Here is a 23,353-nt window from a genome sequence, read left to right on the forward strand (position 1 = left end):
CCCTCCCAACCACCGCTCACCCGGCCTCGCGCCCGGCGCGTTCCCGCCCCCTCTCCCGCCTCCCCGCGCTGCGCGCGCAGCGGGACCGGCGCGCGGCCCCGCCTTCCCGCCCGCGGCGCGCGGCGGCGCTACGGCCGGGCCCTGCGCTCTGACGGGAGGGCGGGGGGAGGGGAGGCGCTGAGGGGGCGCCCACACACTCACCCCGCCCCGGCCTCCCTCCCTGTTTTGGGGGCCCTCCCGTTTTTTGGAGGGGGGTGTCGCGGGGACCCTGGAGAAGGAGGAGAAGAAGGGGGGTGTCTCTAGGTGCTGCTGGACCGGCCCCGGCCCCCGGCAGGTAGGATTGGGGTGCGGGCGCTGTGGGGTAGGCGCCTCAGCCGTGGCGGGGCGGGAGGGTTTGTTCCGTTAAACGGTACGGTTTTAGACGGTAAGGATCGGCGAAATCCCCTTATTTCCTTAAGGGAACGTGAGGGAGAAGTTTACGGTGCGGAGGATGGGGCTGCGGCTTCGGTGGAAACGGTGCGGAGGCTGGGCTTCAGCCGAAGTTTGGCTCTCCCGCTCAGATCACCGGGAGGATGGGTGTCTGTAAGCCGCTGAATCTCGGTGAGCAGTGGTACAGGAAAAGGCAAAGACAATAACAGAGATACAACCAGTATGCCAACAACTTAAATCAATGAGCAGTGGCGTCTGTTTAAGCAGTGTCTTCAGGGCCGTTTCTGCAGAACATTGAAGCCTAGTGGTAGCAGGGATGAACATATTTCAGTTGCATAGGTATGGATATCTCATTTACTTGAATAAATGTTCTGATAAAATTGATTCTTGGGGCATCAGAACTGTCCTGAAGAACAAAAGCATTTTGTAGAAAGGTACGATACAACAAAACTTTATTAAACATGGAACTCATGACAGAGCTCAAGTGCAAAAAGGGAAATTTACAGGAGGTAAACGTGGAGACAGGCTACAAAGGAGGAATATAGAAATATTGCCAAGGTGTGTGAAGATGGTGCTAGGAAGGCCAAAGCTAAACGAGATTCAAAATTACGAAGAGATATTAATGGCAAGGAGATGCTTTTGCTGGATTATCAGGAAAAGAATGCACAAGTTAAATATGGTGCAGCTGCTGAATGGGGCAGGTGACTTACAGCAGACATAGATGAGGCAGAGGCATCAATGTCATCTGTGCCCCAGACTACAGTGAGGCCTCCCAGGCCTTTCAGTGACAAGGCAGGGTTTGAGAAGAGGAACTACAAGAGGATTAAAGTGTGGACTGATTGCCTGACAGGTCCATGCACCTGGATGGACTGCATTCAGGGGTGCTGAGAGCTGGTGGTATCATAATGAAGCCACTCACCATTGTCTTGGAAAGGTCATGAGACTGGGGAAGATTCCCAAAGACTGGAGCAAGGCAAGTCTTATATTCATTAGCAAAAAGGGCAAGAAGGACAATTCAGAGGACTACAGGCTTCCATCCATGGAAGGACCATGAAGGAAGCCAGTGTCTTGGGTGAGCTGCTCTGAATTCATTGTTGGAATTGCTTAGAGCAGGAGGCTGCACAGGGTGGCCCTATCGGGCCCCTTCCAAACAGAATGATTGATTCCGTTTTGTGCTTTAGCCCAGCAGGCAGCTGAGCACCACCCAGCTGCTCGCTTGCTCTCCCCAGGTGGGATCAGGGAGAGAATCAGAGAGGTAGGAGTGCAAGAAGTCATGGGCTGAGTTAAGGATAGTTCACTAGGTAAAGCAAAAGCCATGCACGCAAGCAAAGCAAAACAAGGAACTCATTCGCTACTCCCCATCGGCTGGCAGGTGTTCAGCCACTTCCAGGAAAGCAGAGCTCATCAAGGGAAACAGCTTCTTGGGAAGACAAACACCGTCACCCTGAACGTCCCCTCTTTCTTGCTTCTTTATCCCAACTGTTACTGCTGATTGTGGCACCACGTGGCAAGGGACATCCCTTTGATCAGCCTGGGCCATCTGCTCCTGGTGCACCCCAGCCCCTTGCTGGCAGGGCAGTGCAAGGAGCTGAGCAGCTCTTGGCTCTGGGTGAGTGCTGCTCTGCAACAACTAAAAACATTGGTGCGTTATCACCGCTATTTTAATCAAAAATCCAAAACACAGCATCCTAAGAGCCTCTAAAAAAAAAATTAACTCTATCCCAGCCAAATCCATGACATTCTCTGTTTCTTAACTGATGTGTCGTTTATGAGAAGTAGGAAGCAGCAATTATAAGGCTGTAGTGCAATCATAGTAGGTCAGATAAGCAGATTACTGTGATAGATTGAAATATTAATTTAAAAGTACAATATAAAACACACTGTAGAATACAATATAAAATGAAAGATCACAGTGCTAGTAACTCCATAATGGAAGATTTTATTCCAGCCTTCTAAAATTCTTTGGATAAGATGTCAGACAAATAAGAACTGATTAACTGAAGTGTTCTGATTAGTACAGTTGTCTGGACTGCTAAAGTGTGTGAGTTTTGAAATACCCCTCGTGGGAGATGACTGTGAAATTATGTTGTCATGAATCAAATCCTGATTAAGATACTAAAACAAAAACCAAAGATAGAAGTTCAGATTTTCCTGCTTTCCTTGATCTACTTCATCAAGAGCTGCGTTAAATCTGAGAGTGATCTGAAAAAAGCATTGTTGGTGAATATGCAAAACCTGCCACTGTCACGGTTGTTAGATTTCTCCAGGAAGAAAGATTCCTGAGAAACAGAAAAATCCAAGGGGGGGAAGGAAGGATGAACTGATGTTTTGGTGGTGAGTGAAATTAATTATTGATAAACACAGAGTAGCACACTGAAAGGGATTTTGTGCTGCTGCTCCATGTTATCGGGTTTTAAGTTAACTACTGCAGGTGTCGAAGGTAGCTGAAAAGGATATGAGTGGAAGTCTTCCTTTTAGTAATCAGTGTCAGTGGAAAACTTAAATATAGGTGAGTTTACAAAGAATGGGTTTGAAAATACTGTTTCAAAATGAATCAAAGGTGTGTACTTTTTTGGAAAAGTGTGCTCAATTGTCTCAGAAAATAATAGAAATAGGAGTTCAGAACAGACTGATGAAAATAAGGCAATATGACCATACCTCAAAATGTCATGTAGTTTTACTGAAATTCTCGATGAATGAGATAATATGTGTAGGCACACAAAATAATAGGTGGGAAATTAATGGCCAGAAAAGGGCTGTAATACCCTGGAAAGGTTGGCTGTTAAGTTGAAAGACCACATTCTGTACAGTGCTCAATTAATTTTGTTTGATTTTTGGCATAAGACAATAGTTTAGTCAAGAAATGAGAGATTAAAATATTCCTAGACGCTGAGAATAACAACCTACTCAATTAACATTTTTCCCATGGAGCTTTGCCCATAGAACTATTTAGAGTAGTCCACACTAGGAGGTTTTCAGTGATTATCCACCCTAGAAGGGTTTCTTATATCTCAGGAACTTAGGAGTATGTTGTTACTGTACATTTGGTCTTCTCCATCTGTCATCAAACATCTCTTACAAGATAGTGAGACGTAAGTTGAGAAGGGTGGTTTTAGGGCTAGACTAATGGTGTAATGCTTGCTTGCTAGAGGGTGCACTTGAGCTCTTGACCCTGCTCCACAAGTCGTCTACGTGTTCTGTTCAGTTACTGCTGCATGTGCAAAACCACGTCTGCCCTGGATCCAAGGATTTTAATGTAGTCCTCTGATGTTGCAGCTGCATAATCAAACTGTTATGCGAAGTGTCATATTCACTTGCTTCCTATTGCTTTCTCCTAAACAGCATTTTAATTATTTTCTGTACAAAGATTCCACTTCAGCAAGAAAGTCAGAGCACTCTTGCCCAGAATCACCTATGGCATCATTAATAAAACACTCCATTTTACTTGCTCCGAAACTATTACATTGCTATATACTGACTTCACCAGCAGTTCACGAAAGAAAGCATGAATGAGTGCAATTGGATCTGAGCTTTATAAATATCAAAGTACTGATCTTGTCTGTAAATAACTGGAAAAGGCTGCTTTCAAAGCAGATTTTTTGAAATAACTAGTATTAGCCCTTGATAGTTGTTATCCATTCATTTTTTTTCAAATTATGCCATTTTAAAGACAGCTATTGATGTGTTCGTCTTTCCATTAGATACACTTACCATCTGTAATTTATAAATATACATTTTCAAATTTAAAAATCTGCCTAAACTGAATACCAAATTTCAAATTATGGCATATTTGAACTGCTTAATAAGCCCAGTTCCCTCCCTTCTCATGAGAAATTTCTATTGATTTTTGGTTATAACTGCAGTGGCCTGTGATGTTGTTATAATTTAACCTCGAGAGCAGAGAAAGGATTGCTGCAATTTCATACACAGGTAAAAGAATAAGTACGAGGAACACTCTTAAATCTGGTTTTCAACCATTTCTTAACAATAGATTACTTTAAAAAGGTAGTGCTCAAAATAAATTTGGGAATCATCACCTTCCAAAAGATAATAATGGAATTGTCTTGCTTATATTTGTTCTCTAAAATCTACGAGCTTACTGAATTGGCTGCTAGTGAATGCTGAGGCTACGTCTTCCTTATGTATTTGTATATATTCCCGGAAGAAGCCTCAGAAAAGTAGCTGAAGGTTGTGTTTGTTTTTTTGTTGTTGTTGTTTTTAATCAGGGAATTATTCTTATTTTCTGTAATTGGTGTCTTAATTCTACAGTTTTTGTACAATAGAGAGTGTATCAGTCTTAAATTAAGACTGTGGTACTGAAACTTGGAAGCCATATTCGCAGAGCAAAGAAGTGGAACAGGTAACTTAACTGCAGAGCTGAGGAACAGCCAGAAATTTTAATAGAGGTATATGCGTTAAAAAGAAAAGAAAAAAAAAAAAAGAGGATATGTGCTTTCCATGCACATTGATTTTGCTTTTTGTAAACATCAGAGAGAGACTGAATTGTGTCGATGGGGCATGTACTGTAGTCTCTGCTTGATCAGTGGAAAAACAGTTACTGGTGTATAGTACTTTCTAGTAGAAGTTCTGCAGCCACCGGAAAATGATTTGACAAGTAGATTAAGGAATAGAGAATAGGTTCTTGAAGAGGATTCATAACTCTCTGCTGGGTCCATTGATAAAATCCCTATGAAGTCTACTCTATGTTGAACTCCTTGATGATATCAGTAGAGTGATTCTCTGGTGTCTCGTGAAAGCCCAGCATGAGATAAAGGTTCCTGGAGACTTCTAGGCAAGTGCTGAGGGAGCAGACTGCCACTGCTGGTGCATTGGCCAGAGAGGTAAAAGTTCGCTGTCTTGAATATCAAAAGAAATTCTTCAGTCAAAACCTTGGAGGCTCCAGCTGAAAAAAATGTCCAGGCACTGCTTTTGAGCAGATTCAAGAACATCTAGATTACTGTATAAGAAATAAAATATCCTGATAAGTTTTAAAGTGAGATTTGAATTGATTATTAAGAATTCTGCTTTTCTGTTTTGGAAAACAGCAGGAAACTTCTCTTCCCGTGTTTTTTTCCTCAAATTTGATTGTTAACTACCAATTAAGTTAGTGAGCATCTTTCTTAGTAAGGAGAATTTCTGATGCAAATGCAGTCCCCTTAGACCTGTTGTTAGAGAAACTGACAGAGAAAGCTCCAGAGTGCAAGATACTATTGCTATGAAGCAAATGTGGCTTTTTTAATCCATTCTAGCCTTTTCCTCACTTTATTCCATTTACATAGGCACTGTGGTATCTTAGAGCTCTGGATAGTTTATTGATATGAAAACCTAGGCTGTCACAAGGGAACTTGGATAAGTCACAGTTTGAGTTTATATTTTCTATCTATTTCAACTGAATTTAAAAATCAACGATATATTTTTCAGGCTTTAATAAATATATAAAATTGCATACTAGCTATTTTATATTTCTATGTTGTATGTTATAGTGAGCTATTCTCAGAAGTTTTGGAAGTGAATTATTCTGTAAGATTTTTCTTTGCTCTTAAATGAGCAATTAGATAAAAATCCCTGTATATGCATCTTCAAATAAGAAGTATAGTAATTGCTTTTCTTGAAATTTGCACATTATTTTGCATTCATTTCAATATTCTGCATGTATGAAATATGAAGAATAAGGAATACTTGATCTATTTGTGTAAGGATGATGAGTTTAGGTTTTGTATCTCAGATATGGCAAAGAACAAAATCTGACATCACTTCAGATGTAAAGCTAAAGTCAAGTTCTGCAACTCTTAAGTTCACAATCAGTTATCTTCTAATAATTAATTCACATAGTCCCCTTGCCATGTTTTAATATAATTTTATTTTGAAAAAAAAAAAAAAGTCTTACGCAACATAGTGAGCCACATGCTGTTTGACTTATACTCTGTAGGAATAAAGTTCTTTTCTTATTTTTCCTTCCTACAAAGACAACACTATGGCTGCTACAGTGAACCTGGAGCTCGATCCTGTTTTTCTGAAAGCCCTGGGCTTCTTGCATTCGAAGAGTAAGGATTCTGCTGAAAAGCTGAAAGCACTTCTTGATGAGTCTTTGGCCAGAGGAACTGACTCAAGCTATCGTCCCTCTCAGAAGGTATTAATATTAGACAGCATGCGTCATTTTTATATGCCTTGTAAAAGCTCCAGCTATTCCTAGATCACCTTTTATAGCTGAAGAGCTAAAAGAGAATCATCAACTAAGGAAAATTTAAGAGTAATTATATAATGTTCAAATTCATCGTTCCCTTTTTATACAACATAATTCATTTAATTAATTGCAGTTAATGAAAAAAGATCTCTTTACCTTGTTGGTATATTCCAATCTGTAGAAGGGCTATTCCGTACTACAGCGCAAGTGCCGTGTCTTTGTAATGGTATTTCTTGTATTTACTTCTATGTTGGCTTTGACATTATTCATGATAAGCTATTGCACAAGCTATCTAAGGTGAATCAAAATTATATTTTTCCAGTTTTGATCAGAGTTAAAAGCTCTTTAAAATGCAGACGTTTCTGCAAACATAAATATTAAACAAAAAGCTATTTACTGATAAAACTGGATCTCTCTTCTCAATATTATTGAAGTCATATGAGAATGAAAAAAAATCCCAAATGGTTTGAAGTGTAAATGATTTGCTAGCCAAAATCATCACCATCCTATATAAATGATTTTTCATCTACTGAAAATCACTAAACACCTGCTAGAGAGAATACTTGAATCTGAGATTAGCATATGAAAATAATCAAGCAGGGACATCCTACTGTCATTGTGTACTGCCATATGGATAATGAGGGTGTGTTCTCCCCTAAGATGGCTACAAGTCAACCTGGGGTGTTCTAATGATGGTCTGTATGCTGATACATTAGGAATATTTTGTTTCTACATGTATATGGTTCCAAAACATCTAAAAGGCAGGCACTATTACTGCTACAGCATACATTGGTTTGTAGTTTAAAGTGGGAGCAGGGAGCTGAAGAATCGCAGAATCACCTGGGTTGGAAAAGACCTTCAAGATGGAGTCCAACCACCAACCTGATGTACTGGGTACCATCCCTAAACCGTACCTGTTAATGGCACATCCACCCATCTCTTAAGTATGTCCAGGGATGGGGACTCCACCGCTCCCCTCAGCAGCCTGTCCCAATACTGTTGGAAAGCCAGTTCTAATAACAGCTCAAATGGTAGTCACCCAATATCAGGTGAGACTGGGGCTCAGCCCAGAGAAAGAAATCTTTTGTTCTCCTCTTTTCCTTGTGTCTCCAAGTTATCAGCTGGCCCGCAAAGCTCAGAAATGGAAAAAAAAAAAAAAAAAAAGTGCAAGAATTCCTTCCCCTGCATTCTCAGGCTGTAGGATTAGTTTCTGGTTGACAGTGGTGTCCAAGAACAGAGCAAAGAGTATGGGGTTACGACAGACAGAGGAAGAAATCCATTTCTGACTGCATGCAGCAGAAAGTCAGTATGTTTTGTGGGGCTTAAGCTCAGGGCTCATCCCAACGTACAGCCGAGAATTATTCACTTCTTACTAAGCTGGAGGGATACCTTTCTCATACACATTGCTGTGATTAATCACTCATTTACAGGCTCACTTACTATCCATCGCTCACACTAAGGCATCACTAAGAAGATCTATTGATTTCTGTTGAGATCTAAATTATTAGCCTGCTCGGTGAATATGAACTGAGATTTAAGATTTTCCTTCATCAGGGAATTAAGTATTGATACCCAGTGACATCAGATGTCAACTTGCATTTTCAGCATATATTCGGTTTTGTCTTCAGAACTACCTCAAATTTTGTGTTCACTGTCCCTCTGAATTTTAAAAACAGGAAAAAAAATAATTAATGTTCCAAAGAGGATCTGTGTTTAGATAAGAAGCATCTTTTCCTCTGGAAGGTGAGTGGTTTAGTACCATATATAATATAATACATATATATATATATAAATATATAAAGATTTAAGATATAGTCAAAAAAAATTGTCTAGGTGAACAGCATTGTGTGATACTTTGGATGCCTAACCTGTGATGTAACTAACTGCAAACTTGCAAGTAACTTGCCTTCAACTTTTGTTTCTGTTTTTAGGAAGTAGAACAACCAAAAGTATCTGTTGCCAAACCTATTTCCAGTAAGCAAGAGCCTAAAGCTGTTTCCAGTGTGCCTTCTGGCAACAACAATGGCAAGCCCACTGCATCAGAAAAGGTGAAGAAAGAAACAGAAAAGAAATCTTCTGATAAAGTGAGTCTGATTTTAGTTTTCTGTTGATGTAACTCCACTAACAAATTTGAAGAGTTTTACATGTAAACTCCCTTTTTCTGTGTAATCCGTGTAACTCAGCTCTCACTAATTGTGTATAACTATGAGCCTAGGAGCTGCCTTATCCAATCATGTTGTCACTTAGGCAATTCAGTGTAGGTCTTGGGACAATTGAATGTTTTAAATATAGCAATAACAACAGGTTAATAAAATGTCAACCCGAAATGGGGGTTTCCTGAGGATTTTGAGGTGAAATACAAAAAGTGGACTTGAACTCCTAGGCCATAAATATTTTGGAGAAAATGTATCTAAGGAAAATATGCTCTGTGTGGGCCGTATAAAGTACCATACCTTATATGGCTAAGCTAATTGTTCCAATCATTTTCTCATTTTAATAAGATCCATTAGCTTTCTGCATTTTCACATTCTGTGTGTGTGATAGGTAAAAGCAGATACTGTGGAAGGAGCTGATATGCCAAAGAAGCCCAGGCTTGAGAAGCAAGAGGCTCGTTCATCTCCTATTACAGTTCAGACGAGTAAAGATTTATCCATGCCTGACTTATCTAGCTTTGAGGAAACCAGTGCTGATGATTTTGCTATGGAAATGGGTTTGGCCTGTGTTGTTTGCAGGTAAGTCAATACTGCTTCATTGCAACTGTATATGTGCTTGTTTGTTTGGTTTTGTCTGTGTATTATTTAGTTAATGCTACCTGTAGGTTTTGTTCTGGAAATCGCTTAAGCACATATGCAAAATGAGTATATTTAAGCATCCTTTACGAACAAGAATGGTTGCTTGAAAACTGAGCCTTTAATGAGAAACTACTTTTCCTCTTCAGGAAAGAGGACATGAGAAATAACAAAATTAAACAAGATACCAAACTTAGCATAACAAATACTGATTTGCAGGTATTGGAAAACAAGTTCAAATATTAGTAGCGAATAATAAGCAACATTCTAGAAAATCCGTTCTCTTCTGAGTGCATTTTTGCTGGTGTTATGAGTTCTGTATGTGTTGCTCCCATCTTCATAATCATTTGGCATTACTTTACACATGACCATGTTTTTCAGTTAACCCTGTAAATATATCTTCAATCCTGCAATCAAGATGGGTTCTTTTTCACTTTTCAGCAAGGGCTTATAAAAATGGATCATAGCAACATTCTCCTAACAAGATATCTCATGTTAAGAAATATAAAAAAATAAACTTTCAAATATTCACTCTGGGATCAAATAACTTGAAACAGGGTTTGGTTTTGCAGATGATTTATATCCCTGTAAGTCCCCACTGCTGTCAAAAGGAGCCATTTGGCTCTTCCAGTTGTACCTCCTTCCTTGTCCCAGTTAGGGGTGTATCACCAACACAGTATGTTATCAACTGAATCAGCTTCTGGATCAGCTCTCTGCTCAGGTTCTTCAGTAGGTTTACATTTCAGTCAGCTGGTCAGCGTACCTATGCTGACACACATGGATACAAAAACATGGGACCAGGGCAGGGAGGAAGGTGGGACTGGCCAGATTTCTGGTAGCATTACTAATTACTATATTCTGTCTCAGCTTAAATCAGTTGGGAAGCCATGTTCTGTTTAACTTTGTTCTTCGGTCATCTCCATGGTCATTCCAGTTGTGCAGATAAGGAGGTGCATCCAGTCCATGCAGGATAAATTTTCATTGTTACAGCTAATTATACTGTTAACCAGTTATGCAGCGATGAGATTTCACGTTATTCCCATGTGTTAGTTCATTTTTTTAATCTTTTTACTGTAGACATTGAAAAAGGAAGAACAGTTCAAACATTTGAAGTATGAAATAAATCTTTCAATTTTACCTTCTTGCAATAGCACTAATAAAATAGCTCCTATTAAGGTGATGCCAGAGGGAGGGAGAAGCACAGCAGAAATAAAACAACCCATAGAAAGAGAATGGCAGCAGTCATCTAAGACTCGGGATTTGTTTTCATTTTATGTGAAGCCTGTTGGAACTGATGTCTTCTGGTTCTTGATTTCCAGCTCAAGCTGGGTAGGATGTTTTTCAGAGCACTCACACTTCATACTTTCTAAATCAAACATTTGTTAACACTGTATTCCACTACTTACTCCTCAGCTGTCAATATGGGGGCCCTTACTGATGCTGTGCATCTTGAGTCAAAATACTGACATCCTTGTACATATGAAATATAAAAAGCACTGGATACTTCTGTAAAATGACTCTGGTATGAATAGTATTTGGAAACTAACAGCTATTAATATTTGTGTGCAAACAGTTGTGAATGAAAACACCTTGTCCAGTGGCAGAGTACATGGGGTTCTCTTTTTAGTCTTAGCCAAATGTCTTATATTGCTTAAGAAGATAAGTTGACAACAAGACCCCAGCTGTGAGTTCACAAATGAAGAAGAGTGCATTTGAATCTTAACTATTCTTTTTTTTTTAATAAATGTAAAGACATTAAATGTGTCTGTGATTTGCTAATGTAAAATGTATTTGCACAATTATCAGGGGTATTGAACTTTGACGCCCGTGGTGTTATTTTTCTTCTTCTGTTATACCAAGGTAGGCACAAAGAAGGAGAGAGTAATAAAGTAACTTCACCCTTCAATGCTTACAAATCATAGAAAAACAGCGCTCAACAGTTACAAGGATCCTCAGTTACATGAAGTAATATAGCACTTTGCAGATAATACTGACCTTTTTCTTTAAAAATATTTTTTTAAACGTTATTGAAAGAACAACCTTATTTTTATGAATACTTGCTTGTTTTTTGAAGGTAAAAAACCAAAAGGCTTGTTTCACAGCTATCATTTAAAAACAAGGCTGGTTTAGCTTGATTCTGGGCATGAACAGTTCAGGTTTTTTTTAATTCAGTCTGGGATTATCTTTGAAAGTTTTAAATAGGGTGAGTCTCATCCCTTGAGACGTGGGGTTAAAACATCACAGCTTTGTTCTGACCCAGTTTATTTAGGAATAATAAACAAACAAAATGGCTTTTGAAATATCCTGCATCTAAAGTAATAGGCCCTGGACTTTCAGAAATGTTTCTTTCTTTGTTTTTTAAATAGCCCATTTAAAAGAGAAAAAATGTTTAGAAAACATTCTAGTGTCCATATGGACAATACCTTTAGACTTCATTTTTCTGTTATGTAAAGAAATAAGGAATTACCTTTCTGTAGCCATCTACAAATAGAGTTTCCATGGTTACCTGGGTTCCTGCTCCTCAGGGATATGAGCAAAAGCAGCTTAGCAATTAAATAGCCTGATTTGTCATCTGAAAGAAGAAATCATTAGGAAGCTGGTATTTGGCTAACTCACAGACATACTTCTAGTCATGTGTACATCACTAATTTGTCATTTATATAGCGTGATTACTTTCACCAGAGACCCACGCAAAATTAAGTCCTCATCACCAGCTTACGTGTTTGCTCCAAGGCAGTGCTGTGCAGTTAATCCTCTCTGTTCCATCTTTCCGTGATTCTGGTATTATCTCAAATCCCAAGAGTCTGTCTGTAGGGACCAAAAGGATGGCTAATAAAACACCTGCACAATAGTGGTGATACTTTAAAATCCTTTAGCAGAAAGCATTCTTACATGATTGCCAGTGCAAAATTATTTGTTCTTTATCTGTATTGCTCTACAGTTTACAACAAAATTATCCAAATGTAGGCTAGGCCTTTGGATGCTACTATAATATAAAGTCATGTAATTGGTAAACAGTGAGGTATCTCTAAAATCCCTAGGTGAAGAAAACCAGATGAGACTTTAATTTCTAATATAAAAATCAAAAAGGAAAACAAGACATGTCATGTATGCATGTTTAATAATATTGGACTTTTTAATGTAAATTCTGGTGTGAAAATCTAAAAATTCCAAATTTCTAAAATATTATTTATTACTCATACAGGGGAAAAAAAATGTGATGTAGCTCACTTACCACAGGCACAAAATATTTGTGAAAGTAAGAATATTTCTATTTTTTGTCTTAAGCCTTGCAACATTTGCAACAATTGGATAATCCTTTAAGTGTTTTCTCCAATAATCTGTTCTTAACTACTTGCTCTGCAGGCAAATGACAGTTATTTCTGGGAATCAGCTAGTGGAGTGTCAGGAGTGCCATAATCTCTACCACCAGGATTGTCATAAACCTCAGGTGACAGACAAGGAAGTGAATGATCCTCGACTTGTGTGGTACTGTGCCCGCTGTACAAGACAGATGAAGAGAATGGTAGGAGTCATTTCTTTGTCTAGTATGAGCACTATTTGAACAGAGCAGGTTATTTCTTATATATGAGGATATCTTATAATCTGCAGATGTCTTTAGAAGCATGTTGGAGAACCCAAACTATTCTACTATCATCAGGCTCTGAACTCAGTACAGTATTTGCTTGAGGTCAATTATTGTACAGGATAGCCTTTGCAGTGACTTAAACTTTTCCTTCGATATGCTCATTCACTTTTTTTTTCCAGCATAAATTCTACCATTTTACTTGCAAATTCTTAGACTCCTACAGCCTGCATCCCAATACTGCTGGATCATGTTCATGTCTTCCTCAAGTTCACCCTGTCTTTACCTTCTTTCTTTGATGGCACAGTGCTTTCCCCTTCCCTAAGTGTTAACGCTGCCTCTATCCCAATTGTGTAATAGAAAATCCTGTTCAGTAGGGCTTTTTGACTAAACTCTGTCCCCAGTACCATATTCACCGTGTCCTCCGCAATTCTAGTCAGTTACCTTACTTCTGAGGCACTTTTCAGTTTGAAATTTTAAAGGCTAGACTGCAATATGATAATGCTAGTGTTTTTTCTTAAAATAGGCTTCGTTGTAGAGCCTATAACTAGCTTCTGTTGCTGTTTTTTTCTACACAGGCTCAGAAGACACAAAAACCACCTCAAAAACCAGCTCCAGCAGTGGTTTCAGTTGCACCAGCTGTGAAAGATCCATTGGTCAAGAAGCCAGAAATTAAGTTGAAACTTGAGACCCCATCAACTTTTCTAGCATTCAAGAGAACAGAAGTCAAGGTAATGCAGTTTAAATGTTTCAGAGGGAGAATTTACATTCCACTGCATAATTATTTTTTTGAAGTTAGATCCACCTTTTCTCACAGGAACCATGAATGAAAGTCTGCTATACTGCATGTACTGAGGTGGTACCATAGCACAGTGGTTTTGCATTAGCCCTAAAAGAGCTGAAAAAAAAAAAAAGAACCAACAAAATCAAGTCCCTAAAACATCCAGATGTTGACTGTACTTTTATGTTAAAAGAGTGAACACAATTTATTCCAGGATTTTTTTAATGGTATTTTATACAAGTAGGAATCCTCATAATTCTATAAAAGATGACTTGCTCTTTGTGGTCAAGTAACATTTGTATTTTTTGTTAGTTAGAAGGCTTGTTATGGGAACAGGGAAACCAAGCTGATTTTGTGAGATCTAATTTAGGAGGCTAATGTATGTTGTCTCACGTTTCTGATTCCCCAAGTTATTTAATAAATGTTGTTGCAAGTTGGTTAAGGATGGTAAACCAGAAGCAGCATAATAACAAATCTAACAAATGATGATCCTTACCTAGGAAAACACATCTGTAACTCGGAATCAAAGCAATTATTCTGCATTTGAAGTTGTATTTGCTGTTGTGCTGCCTGAATGGGAACAGTTGTGAAAAAAGATGGGGGAACCCAATGCCATATGAGAAGTTCCTAGCTTAATTAAAAAAGAAAAGGGGGGGGTGGGGGAAGGTATTACTAGTTTTATTTGTCTGGGAAATTTAAAGTTATCTGCATCCTTTCCTTTTCCTATTAATGCTTTTTAACTGTAGCAACCAGTGATAAAATACTGTCCACTGGGTATTCCTGGGAAAAGAACTGAAACAGGCTCAATCTATTCCTGCTGTGATGTGTTATACAAATAAATGCTACTATAAGAATGATTTCTTTATTTTAGACCTCAGCAGCAGTTTCGGGGAACACAGCCAGTACAAGTGTTTCCTCTTCAGCAACCAGTGGCCTTACAGGATGGGCTGCCTTTGCAGCCAAAACCTCCTCTGCCAATCCATCAGCTACCAAACTGGGATCAACAGCACAGAGTGCCAGCGGGAAACCTGCAGCTTCTTCAAATAACCAGAAACCTGTGGGTTTGTCAGGGTTGGCAACTTCCAAAACAGGACTCGGGTCAAAAATAGCTTCTGGTAACAACAGCACAAGCCCTGTACAGCTGAAACCTCCTCCACCTTTGACCCTAGGGAAAACCACTCTTAGCCGTTCGGTAAGCAGCGACAACGTCAGCAAAGTAGGGCTTCCTAGTCCCAGCAGTACCACACCGAGCACCAGCAGCCAGGTGAGCAGTGGGAATGGCAACAGCGGGACTGTGGGTAACAGTGGGGGCAGTGCAAGCAAAACCACAGCAGATACTGGCAATCAGTCAGCCTCCCTGAAAGGCCCGACTTCTCAGGAATCGCAGCTCAATGCCATGAAGAGGCTACAGATGGTCAAGAAGAAGGCTGCTCAAAAGAAGCTCAAGAAGTAGTGCCACTGCTGGTTGATTCTGTTGGTTGTGTTCTGTGAAGCAGCAGCATTTATGTTTCTCTTAAACAAAATACCACAGCTACTGGACTGAACCAGTAACTAAATCAGGGAAGCCCAAAACCCATGTACAGGAGGCCAAGCTTAGGTAATCCTAATATTCTTTCTGACTTTACAAATTATGAATTGAATATGCTAGAGGGATATTTGCTATTACGTGCTCCTGTTTTATAGCTCAAAGCAATGAAATGTGAAATTGTAAACATTGGGTCTTCTGGAGTATTAAAAAAAAAAAGATTTATGTGGATACTTAATAAATTGGATTTAATGAACCTGTCATTCTTAAGCAGTACTATTAATAAAAATATTATTAATCTGGGAAATCACTACCACTTCTCTTTCACCCTGTCTTCTGATATTTAAAATGCTTCAGCTCTTCAGAGTTCTGTGTTGTGCAGTTAATGAAGCTTATCCCAAATGGTCCAGTTCATTAAGGAAAAAATAGATTTTTCTTTTTACTGACTGCAAATAATTAACTCGATTTTATATCTTGAGAATTTTAAGTGGTGAATCTTGCTTTTGTGCACTGAGAAACTTCATGTGTCATTTTGTTGCTGTTCTCTGAGGAAAGGGTAGAAGATAAATGGTCCCTAACCTGCCAGAAGAGGGGAAGAGCCAAAACAGTATTTTCAACCTGTAAAAAACCTTAAGGTTATTCTGTTATAATGTGAATGGAAAATGTGTTGGGCAGTGTATCTTATAATTAAATCCCCAATCCCATTGAACCACTTTTTTTGGTATGAGAGAGAAGGAAAAACAGAAAAACATGAAGGGAATCACCGTATATGGCAGTGTGTTAGCTCCCTTTCTGCTGCACCTTTGATCATGGTGTGTGTACCAAAGTAGTAGTCCCTGCTAACATATCTTGGAAAATGAAGTTTACAGTCTTAACTTTTGTAGCATAGCCTGTGATTACTATTTGAGATCACTGCCTTCTGATACAAGGAATGAGCAAAGGCAGAAATAATAGTGACAGCATTGGTCACTGTTCAGTACTTCGTATGGATAAAACCACTCTCTGTTACAGAGGTTACAGAGTTATGGCATGAGTAGGAAAATCTTTTCTAGTAATAGTACCTCCTCTGGGGGAGGTAGAAACAGGAAAAGATGCATGTAAGTGCGTGTCTTTTTACATGCTACTCAAAGTAGCAAATGGATCACATACATTATGGAAGTTAAGTTCCTTTTCCCTGTTCCACTTAGTGATTTTGTTTTTAAAAGGAATGCTACTCAGGCGTGCTTTCTGCTGGAAAACTTTGTGTTTGAATTTGCTAGCAAATGTTGCAGGTTTTTTTCCTAATAGGATATTGCTGTTGGATCTTTCAAGGCTTATGGGTAGAGGTGTTTATGTCTGGGGAGATGTGTTGGATATGCAGGTGCAGTTTGGAGTGAGGTGCCAGGGAATGTTGGAGATTGAGAAGAATCTTAAGCTTGTAGGAAGTTGACTCCAATCTTTTGGCTGTAGAAGTGTGTTCACAAAGAAATGATAGGACACAGGCCTAACCTAGCTATCCTATGGCACCTGTTTTATCTCTTAAGTTATAACTGGAGGAAAAACTACAAAACAACCTCCAGTTTTGGTGTTGCTCAGTGTCAGATTTGTATTAATGTCAAGACCCATGGCAACCTTGCTGCTTGCATGTCAGGTTAGCTAGCCTGCCACCAATGACTGAAGGTGCAAGGGCCGGGATCTGGAACTCAGGAGGCCAAGTATTAGGACCCATGTAATCCGGAATAGAGATTCTAATATGCCACCCCACTGTCCATCTCATAGCATTCATGAGACAAAGGGTTTTTTGTTTGTTTGATTTGGGTATGGATATTCAGAAACCTTTTTCCTTTCTTCCCAACTCACAGACCTGCTTTTTTTTCCCCACCCTAATTCACTTGTGTATTTAGAAGTGTCTAAAATAGTGATATATGGTATTTTAGATGTTAAAATAGGTCCAAAATATTTCTAATAGCATGAATTTTCAAATACAAAACGTTATTCAGAGATCTGAATATATTCCTTTAGTCCATCATGGAGGTGAACATTCATATTTTGTTTTCATAAAGAATAATGAAAAAAATTTAAACTCTGCATAGGAAAAGTTTCCTTTTTATAATGAGTGATATATTCCACACACCTTTCATGGGAACTGTCATATCTGTGTTTACCTTGCATTGTTATTTAGCATCTCAGTTCCAGGAGCAAAGGAAGCAGATGCTGCAGGACTGTTGCAAGAGAGAAGCTGGGATGCATCCAGGCACTAGCAGTGTTAGAGGTGACTTGTATCCTACAAGCATCCTGGGGCCTCTGCCTTCCTTTTTTACAATGTTGAGAGCTTGAAAAGGGTGTGGGAGGGGAAAAAAAAGGATGGGGAGAGGGAGGTGTATTTGTCTCTGTTTGGATATTCTTTAATTTCAGTATAGTAAATTCCTACTTCAGAGCCTTAGGTGGGATCAGCTTGGTCTCTTTTCCCGTTGCAGCATGTAAGCCCCCACCAGGCCCAGTGCAGTCTTGCACTTAGCCTGGCTGCTGTTACGGTGAAGGTTTGTACACACTGTGACTGCTTCTCAGGAACTTCTTGCTGAGACATTCATGTCACTTTCCTGACTAGACCCTAGCTCTCTCACCCACAAGCTTCCCTTCAGCTCTTTCATTTATCCTGCTGGATTTTGTTATGTTTCTTTGAAACCCGTTCCAGCCACACATGGGCAACACATAATGTTTTACATGCTGCTACAAAGACACAGGTAGTTGAGAAAGCATCATATCTTCTAGCTCTCCACTCACACCCCTGAACTGTTCTTCACAGCTGTGCCCCCTCTGCTTGTCCCCGATGTGAGAAACAAAGTTGTGTTTTTGCAGTAGAGAATTATTTTTCTTTATTCCAAGGTAGCTGTGTAGTCATCATAAGGAGAAATGTTAAGTAGAGAAGTGGACAGTAGAAGGCCTCACTGTTCCAAAATAAGGTAAAAGCTTGGGAAAAAGGATGAGCAGTGTGAGAACAGTAAAACAAAGATCACAAGTTCTCAAAACATAAGAAAGGAGAAATTAAAGGGTTGAAAAAAAAAATGTACATATGTTATAGAGGAGTGTTGAGTAGCTTATGAAACTGTAGTACTCAGCCAATGAGGGAACTGGAGGTGATCAGGTGTTGGGTAATAGGGGATAAAAGGTTATGATTTGTTTACTAAAATGTGCTCCTGATTGACAGGACGCCCGCCATTGCAATCCCAAATAAAATAAGCTTCACAGAAGATCCTATCTGAAGAAAATTATTTGAGATTTTTCTCACACAGATGATCCATGTTTTGTTCAGCTCTCAAGAACTAGAAAAGGATTTTGAGTCCTGCTGACTGTGACCAGCCTGCAGCAATCCCCTCTCCATCCCCTTTGTTGAGGGGAGCATCTCTAATTATGAAAGCACCTCAGAGTTTAAGAGGTAGGTGAAAACTACAGCTTTTCATACCTGTTCTATGTTTCAAATACGTGTAAATAGCTGGTAGTATGCCGCTACTTCCCTCACCTCCTTTCCCCTCTCCACAATTAGGATTTAGGCTAAAATTCCTTAAATATCCAAAGGAATAGCTTCACTTACTCAGGATAGCTTTAGTTACATCGACAACTTTTTTTCTTTAACTATAATTTCCTGTGGGGTAAAAAAACCAAACAAACAAAAAAAGGTTTTGTCTTTGTAGTGCCTGAAGCTTCCAGGGCAATTTAAAAATAACAGCATTAGGAGGAGAAAGAATCCAGAGCTTCTGTTGCTTTTTGATCAGCCCATCTTTCCTGCTCCCTATCGCAGGAGGTTTTTAATGGTGGTATAGTAGGAAAAGACATTAAACCAGTTTTCATTTGCAAACAGGAGGCATTTTCTTCAGAAATGTTAGTCTGAGCAATGTTGCATATGCTATGAAGCAGAGTATGAAGATAGATTCTTTTAATGGCTGGAGTGCTACTATGTATTCACACTAGTGGTATAATTTGCTCCCACAGGAAGGTTCAAGACAAGCTGCTTCCATTGCTTCCATCTTGCCTCTGAATATACGTACAGTTTTGCTTTTGAGAGTTCAGGATTTTACATATGAACTCTGCGTTTCTCTTTAGGTACACTGTATGGAGAGAACAAAAGCAGAAAAAAAAAACGAACTTTGTTTTCAAATGGGTAGCTTGTGCCATTTAAAATACCTCTGAGACCTGATTCAAGTGTATCCTGATGTTTTTACTTCTAAAACCCAGGTATGAGTTGGCTGCAGGTTATCTATTCATTTAGAATACAATAACATATGCTATACCTTTTATGAATCCCCATTGTTTCCTTCTAATAAAGCCAAGTCTAGCTGGACTTGTTGATGCTGCTGTATTAGCAAAATCTGCAGTAGAGCTGCAACATGTATCAGCAAAGGACTTTTTTTCTGTTGTAACTTTTCCAGATTCCTAAATGAAATATAGTCTTCTGTTGGTATAAAACTGTCAGTCAGGATTGTGATTCTTTGAAGTATTAGATCTGGAGGGATTTATAGCATAGACCTCGTCTTTTAAGTCAAGTGTTTAGCTTAAATATGTAAGATAGGCACTGTTGGAAAACAGAGTTAGATTGAAGGGAACGGTTGCTTTCTGCCTTGAAGTTATAGTTAGGATGGAATTAGCAACTGTATTTTCAGGAGAGGAATCTATTCTACAGGACTGTTTACTGAATTTGCACTTCAGATTGAAGAATCTAGTGTAGGACAGAAAGAAGGAAGGTCCTTTGGATTTTGAGAGGTATATCTCATATTTATTTAGAAAAAAAAAAAAAAGGGAAAACAGTCCTATGGTTTTCTGTCCCTAAACCAGATTGCTCTGTGATTTACTATAAGAACAGCTACCTGACTTTTCTTACCAATTTCATAAATTGGTATGGTAATGCTGTGCTTCCACTTAAATAGAATGTTATTCATAGATGCCCAAATTTTGATATCCTTAGTAATGTGAATGAACTTGCTCTGGTTGCATGAACATGCCAGGTTGAAGTCAGGTTGGATGGGGCTTTGGGCAACCTAGTCTGGCGGGAGGTGTCCCTGCCCATGGTAGGGGGGTGGAACTTAAAGGTCCCTCCCAACCCAAGCCATTTTGTGTTTCTATGAGCACTTCTGGCTAGACTAGGGACCGCTGGTGGTATCCAGGTCTAAGAGGAAAGATGCTGGCATCTAACACAAAGTTCTCTGTTACGTTAGTAATACACCTCTTTTCTATTACAGCTTGTGACGGAACTCTGGCTGGATGTGACAGAAAATAATGGGCACAACGACAGAAGTACCTACAAAAGAACAGAAGTAATGTGATATTTGCAAACTTGAAATGTATTTTCAATCTCACTGCTGTAAAAGTACTGAGCAAGTTCTAACATATTAATAGATAAGCTGTGTACCAAATATGCAGCATATTGTTTGAGGCAACTGTCTGTTTTCTCTGCTGTGCTAATTTTGCAGTGACACTTCTTATAGCTGACAACAAAAGGCAGACTTTGGGTAGCATATAAAGCTCTTTCCTCCTGGAAAAAGTCTTATTGATGTTTTTGTTGTTTGTTTTAACAAAACAAAAAGACAACATATCTTTACAAAAATAAATTTTTATTATTACAATAATTTAAAAGAAGATTTTTCACCATTTATGAACAGTACTGTAAGAGGAATTATCAATAATAGATCTCGAAGCACAAGCATTGTTACAGCTGTGTTTTCTTTCGTAGGTCTAGTTCATTTCACATATCTGTATTTTTACAATCTCTTTTAAAATGACAGCAAAAGTGTATTCTACTATTTGAAGGTGCTAATTACTCAATCACAAAGTCAGAAGGAATAATTCTTCAATCTGTATTTCTGCTGAAAAGGTGACTTCTTAGTTAAGGTGCACAAGCACCCTTCAAGCAGAGGGAAGGCAATGAAGCACACAGTTGCCAAAGACTCTGAGCTGTTCATTGGCTTGTACGTTTGCTGGGTTCCAGGCTATTAATGTCAACACTTAAAGTGAATTGCCCCTGCTTTGAGAAACACTTTAGCTTGAGTGGACGCAATCTTGGAAATTTTTGCACATGTTTACTGTCACAACTGTTCAAGTAAGTAAAATGCATATTTGAATATATGCAAGATCAGTCTAATAAAACTGTAGCCTGTTCCTGCTTCAATCAAAATAGATTAGTTTTGTCATTAATGAGAACAAGAAAGCTCTTAGAATACTGTAACCTTCTTTACCTGAAAGAAACTGCTGCAAAAACATTTCACAGTTCTTAGGAATTTCTGGAGACCTAACATATATCCTAGTATTTAAAGCATGACCATTGTGTCTGAGCAAGTCTCATTTGCATTGTTGTAAATCTCCTTGATGTAGGAAGGCTTTAGATTCAAAGAGCATCTCTTCATGTTTTGCAGTGATTGCAGTTTGCGTTAATTTGTTTTAAAGAAAAATAAAAGCTTGCAATATATCTGTAATATCAAATCATAACATACACAACTTTCTAAGATGATTAAATAAGCCGATCTACCTGAATTACCTAATAAAGTGATTATTAGTGAAATTAGCAAATCCCTAGATACTGTAAAGATAAAAAGGATATAATGAAGTCATATAAATTAGCCCACAATATAAAATTAAGGGTACTAACCATAGACTGGGATTTCATAGAGGTGGCCAGCTACATTATATTTCATCCTTCATTTCTTGTTACTTCAGGATCCTTAGTAAACATTTTGGAAAGCAGCATTTGCATAGACTTTGAGACACCTTCACAGAGCCTGATTTTTCATGCGGACTGCACATAACACTCAAAATCAGAGCCCTCTGTATGACTCAAGCTGAGTTTTCAGAACTAACACTTCAGATTTTTTTTCTGTCTGTCCCTTAATTTTCTCGTCTGAAATGCTAAACTTCTTCATCGTGCTTACATGACTTCATGAGCCTATTGAATACAATTCAGTCATTTCTAAAACTGTTTCAGCTATTGCAAATAGGTCATCTCCAAATAAAATATTTTGAAATGTAAGGCATGCTGAAAAGCTTCTTGTGTACATCTTCCCCATAATCTTAAGAATAAGCACTGAAGCAGGGAAAACACAGTAGGGCAGAATCAATTGTAAGTCTCAATGCATTCATCCAAGCTGATACTTGCCCTCCTGCATCCAGTTTCATTTTTTTCCATTTAAATAATAAGTTTTCTGTAAAAACAGCTTCATCCATTAATAAAATGGATAGGAACCTTTTTTGCTTGCAAACAGCAAGACTGAAGTGCATAAAGTTATGTACAAGTTAGGCAAAACCACATGATGTCTATTACTACTGGTCATTGGATCGTTCACAGTGTTTCACATGCTGATTTCTGGATGTCCATCTCAGAGAACTCAAAAAGTCTCTGTCATATGATTTAATCCAGCACAGATTTCTGGATCTTATCTCTGTGATCTACGTTCATCTGAGCAAAACTGAGAACTTTACCTTTTTCAGCAAAATGAAATAAAAATACAGGCCTCTAAAGAAAACGCAACTAGATTCATTTTTTTTGCATCAGCTACCATCATTTCTCTCATCCTTTCTTTGCTGACAGGTTATTTCCTATTATATCTCAGTAAGTGTTTGTGTTCATTTTATCTTCATACCCCGCGCTTCAGCTACAGAAAGTAGAAACTTGCACAATAGCTTTAGAACAATTTCTTTATCCACACACCCTTGATCAGCAACATCCCCCCATCAAATTTAATAATGTTGTCACTTTAATGGTCAGTCAGTAATAAGCAATTATGAAGCAATATAGAAAATATCTGACAGGAGTTTTATCTTTCACTTACACTAACTGCTTTAGGCCTAGTCTCTTGCTTCTTCCCCCCTTTTTGCAGTGCTTAGCACAATAAGGTCTTCATTCATCACTAGAGGGACTAGGCATTTCTGTATTGAAAGAGATTGTGATGAACACTCAGTTATCAATGGTAAGTAATGACGTATCGTTAGATCACCATTCAGTCTAGTTCAAGTGTAGGGCACCAGCCTGACCTAAGGATTGCTGCAGGCAGTGAACCTTAAGAAGTATGACTTGAAAATCATGTCATTCCTTGTT

General features: G+C 38.7%; 1 protein-coding gene and 1 long non-coding RNA gene across 3 annotated transcripts; both read left to right on the forward strand.

The window, feature by feature from the left end:
* The first annotated feature begins 113 nt into the window (after nucleotides 1-113).
* Nucleotides 114-15,607, forward strand: INTS12 (integrator complex subunit 12). Of its 2 annotated transcripts, none has more exons than XM_035324984.1 (7): nucleotides 114-334; nucleotides 6,396-6,559; nucleotides 8,545-8,697; nucleotides 9,158-9,345; nucleotides 12,769-12,928; nucleotides 13,567-13,719; nucleotides 14,641-15,607. In XM_035324984.1, exons 2-7 carry the CDS (start codon nucleotides 6,404-6,406, stop codon nucleotides 15,220-15,222), a joined length of 1,392 nt encoding a protein of 463 aa, XP_035180875.1. In that variant the 5' UTR covers nucleotides 114-334; nucleotides 6,396-6,403; the 3' UTR covers nucleotides 15,223-15,607. The 2 variants fall into 2 exon arrangements, with proteins under 2 accessions (XP_035180875.1, XP_035180874.1); XM_035324983.1 differs by having other exon boundaries at nucleotides 114-330.
* A 2,957-nt stretch (nucleotides 15,608-18,564) lies between these two features.
* On the forward strand, nucleotides 18,565-21,823 carry LOC118166239. Its single transcript, XR_004750400.1, has 3 exons — nucleotides 18,565-18,709; nucleotides 19,375-19,506; nucleotides 20,508-21,823. It is a non-coding gene; the product is annotated as an uncharacterized LOC118166239 (long non-coding RNA).
* Nucleotides 21,824-23,353: the final 1,530 nt, after the last annotated feature.

The sequence above is a fragment of the Oxyura jamaicensis genome, chromosome 4, assembly GCF_011077185.1.
Source record: "Oxyura jamaicensis isolate SHBP4307 breed ruddy duck chromosome 4, BPBGC_Ojam_1.0, whole genome shotgun sequence".
Classification (NCBI taxonomy): Eukaryota; Metazoa; Chordata; class Aves; order Anseriformes; family Anatidae; genus Oxyura; species Oxyura jamaicensis.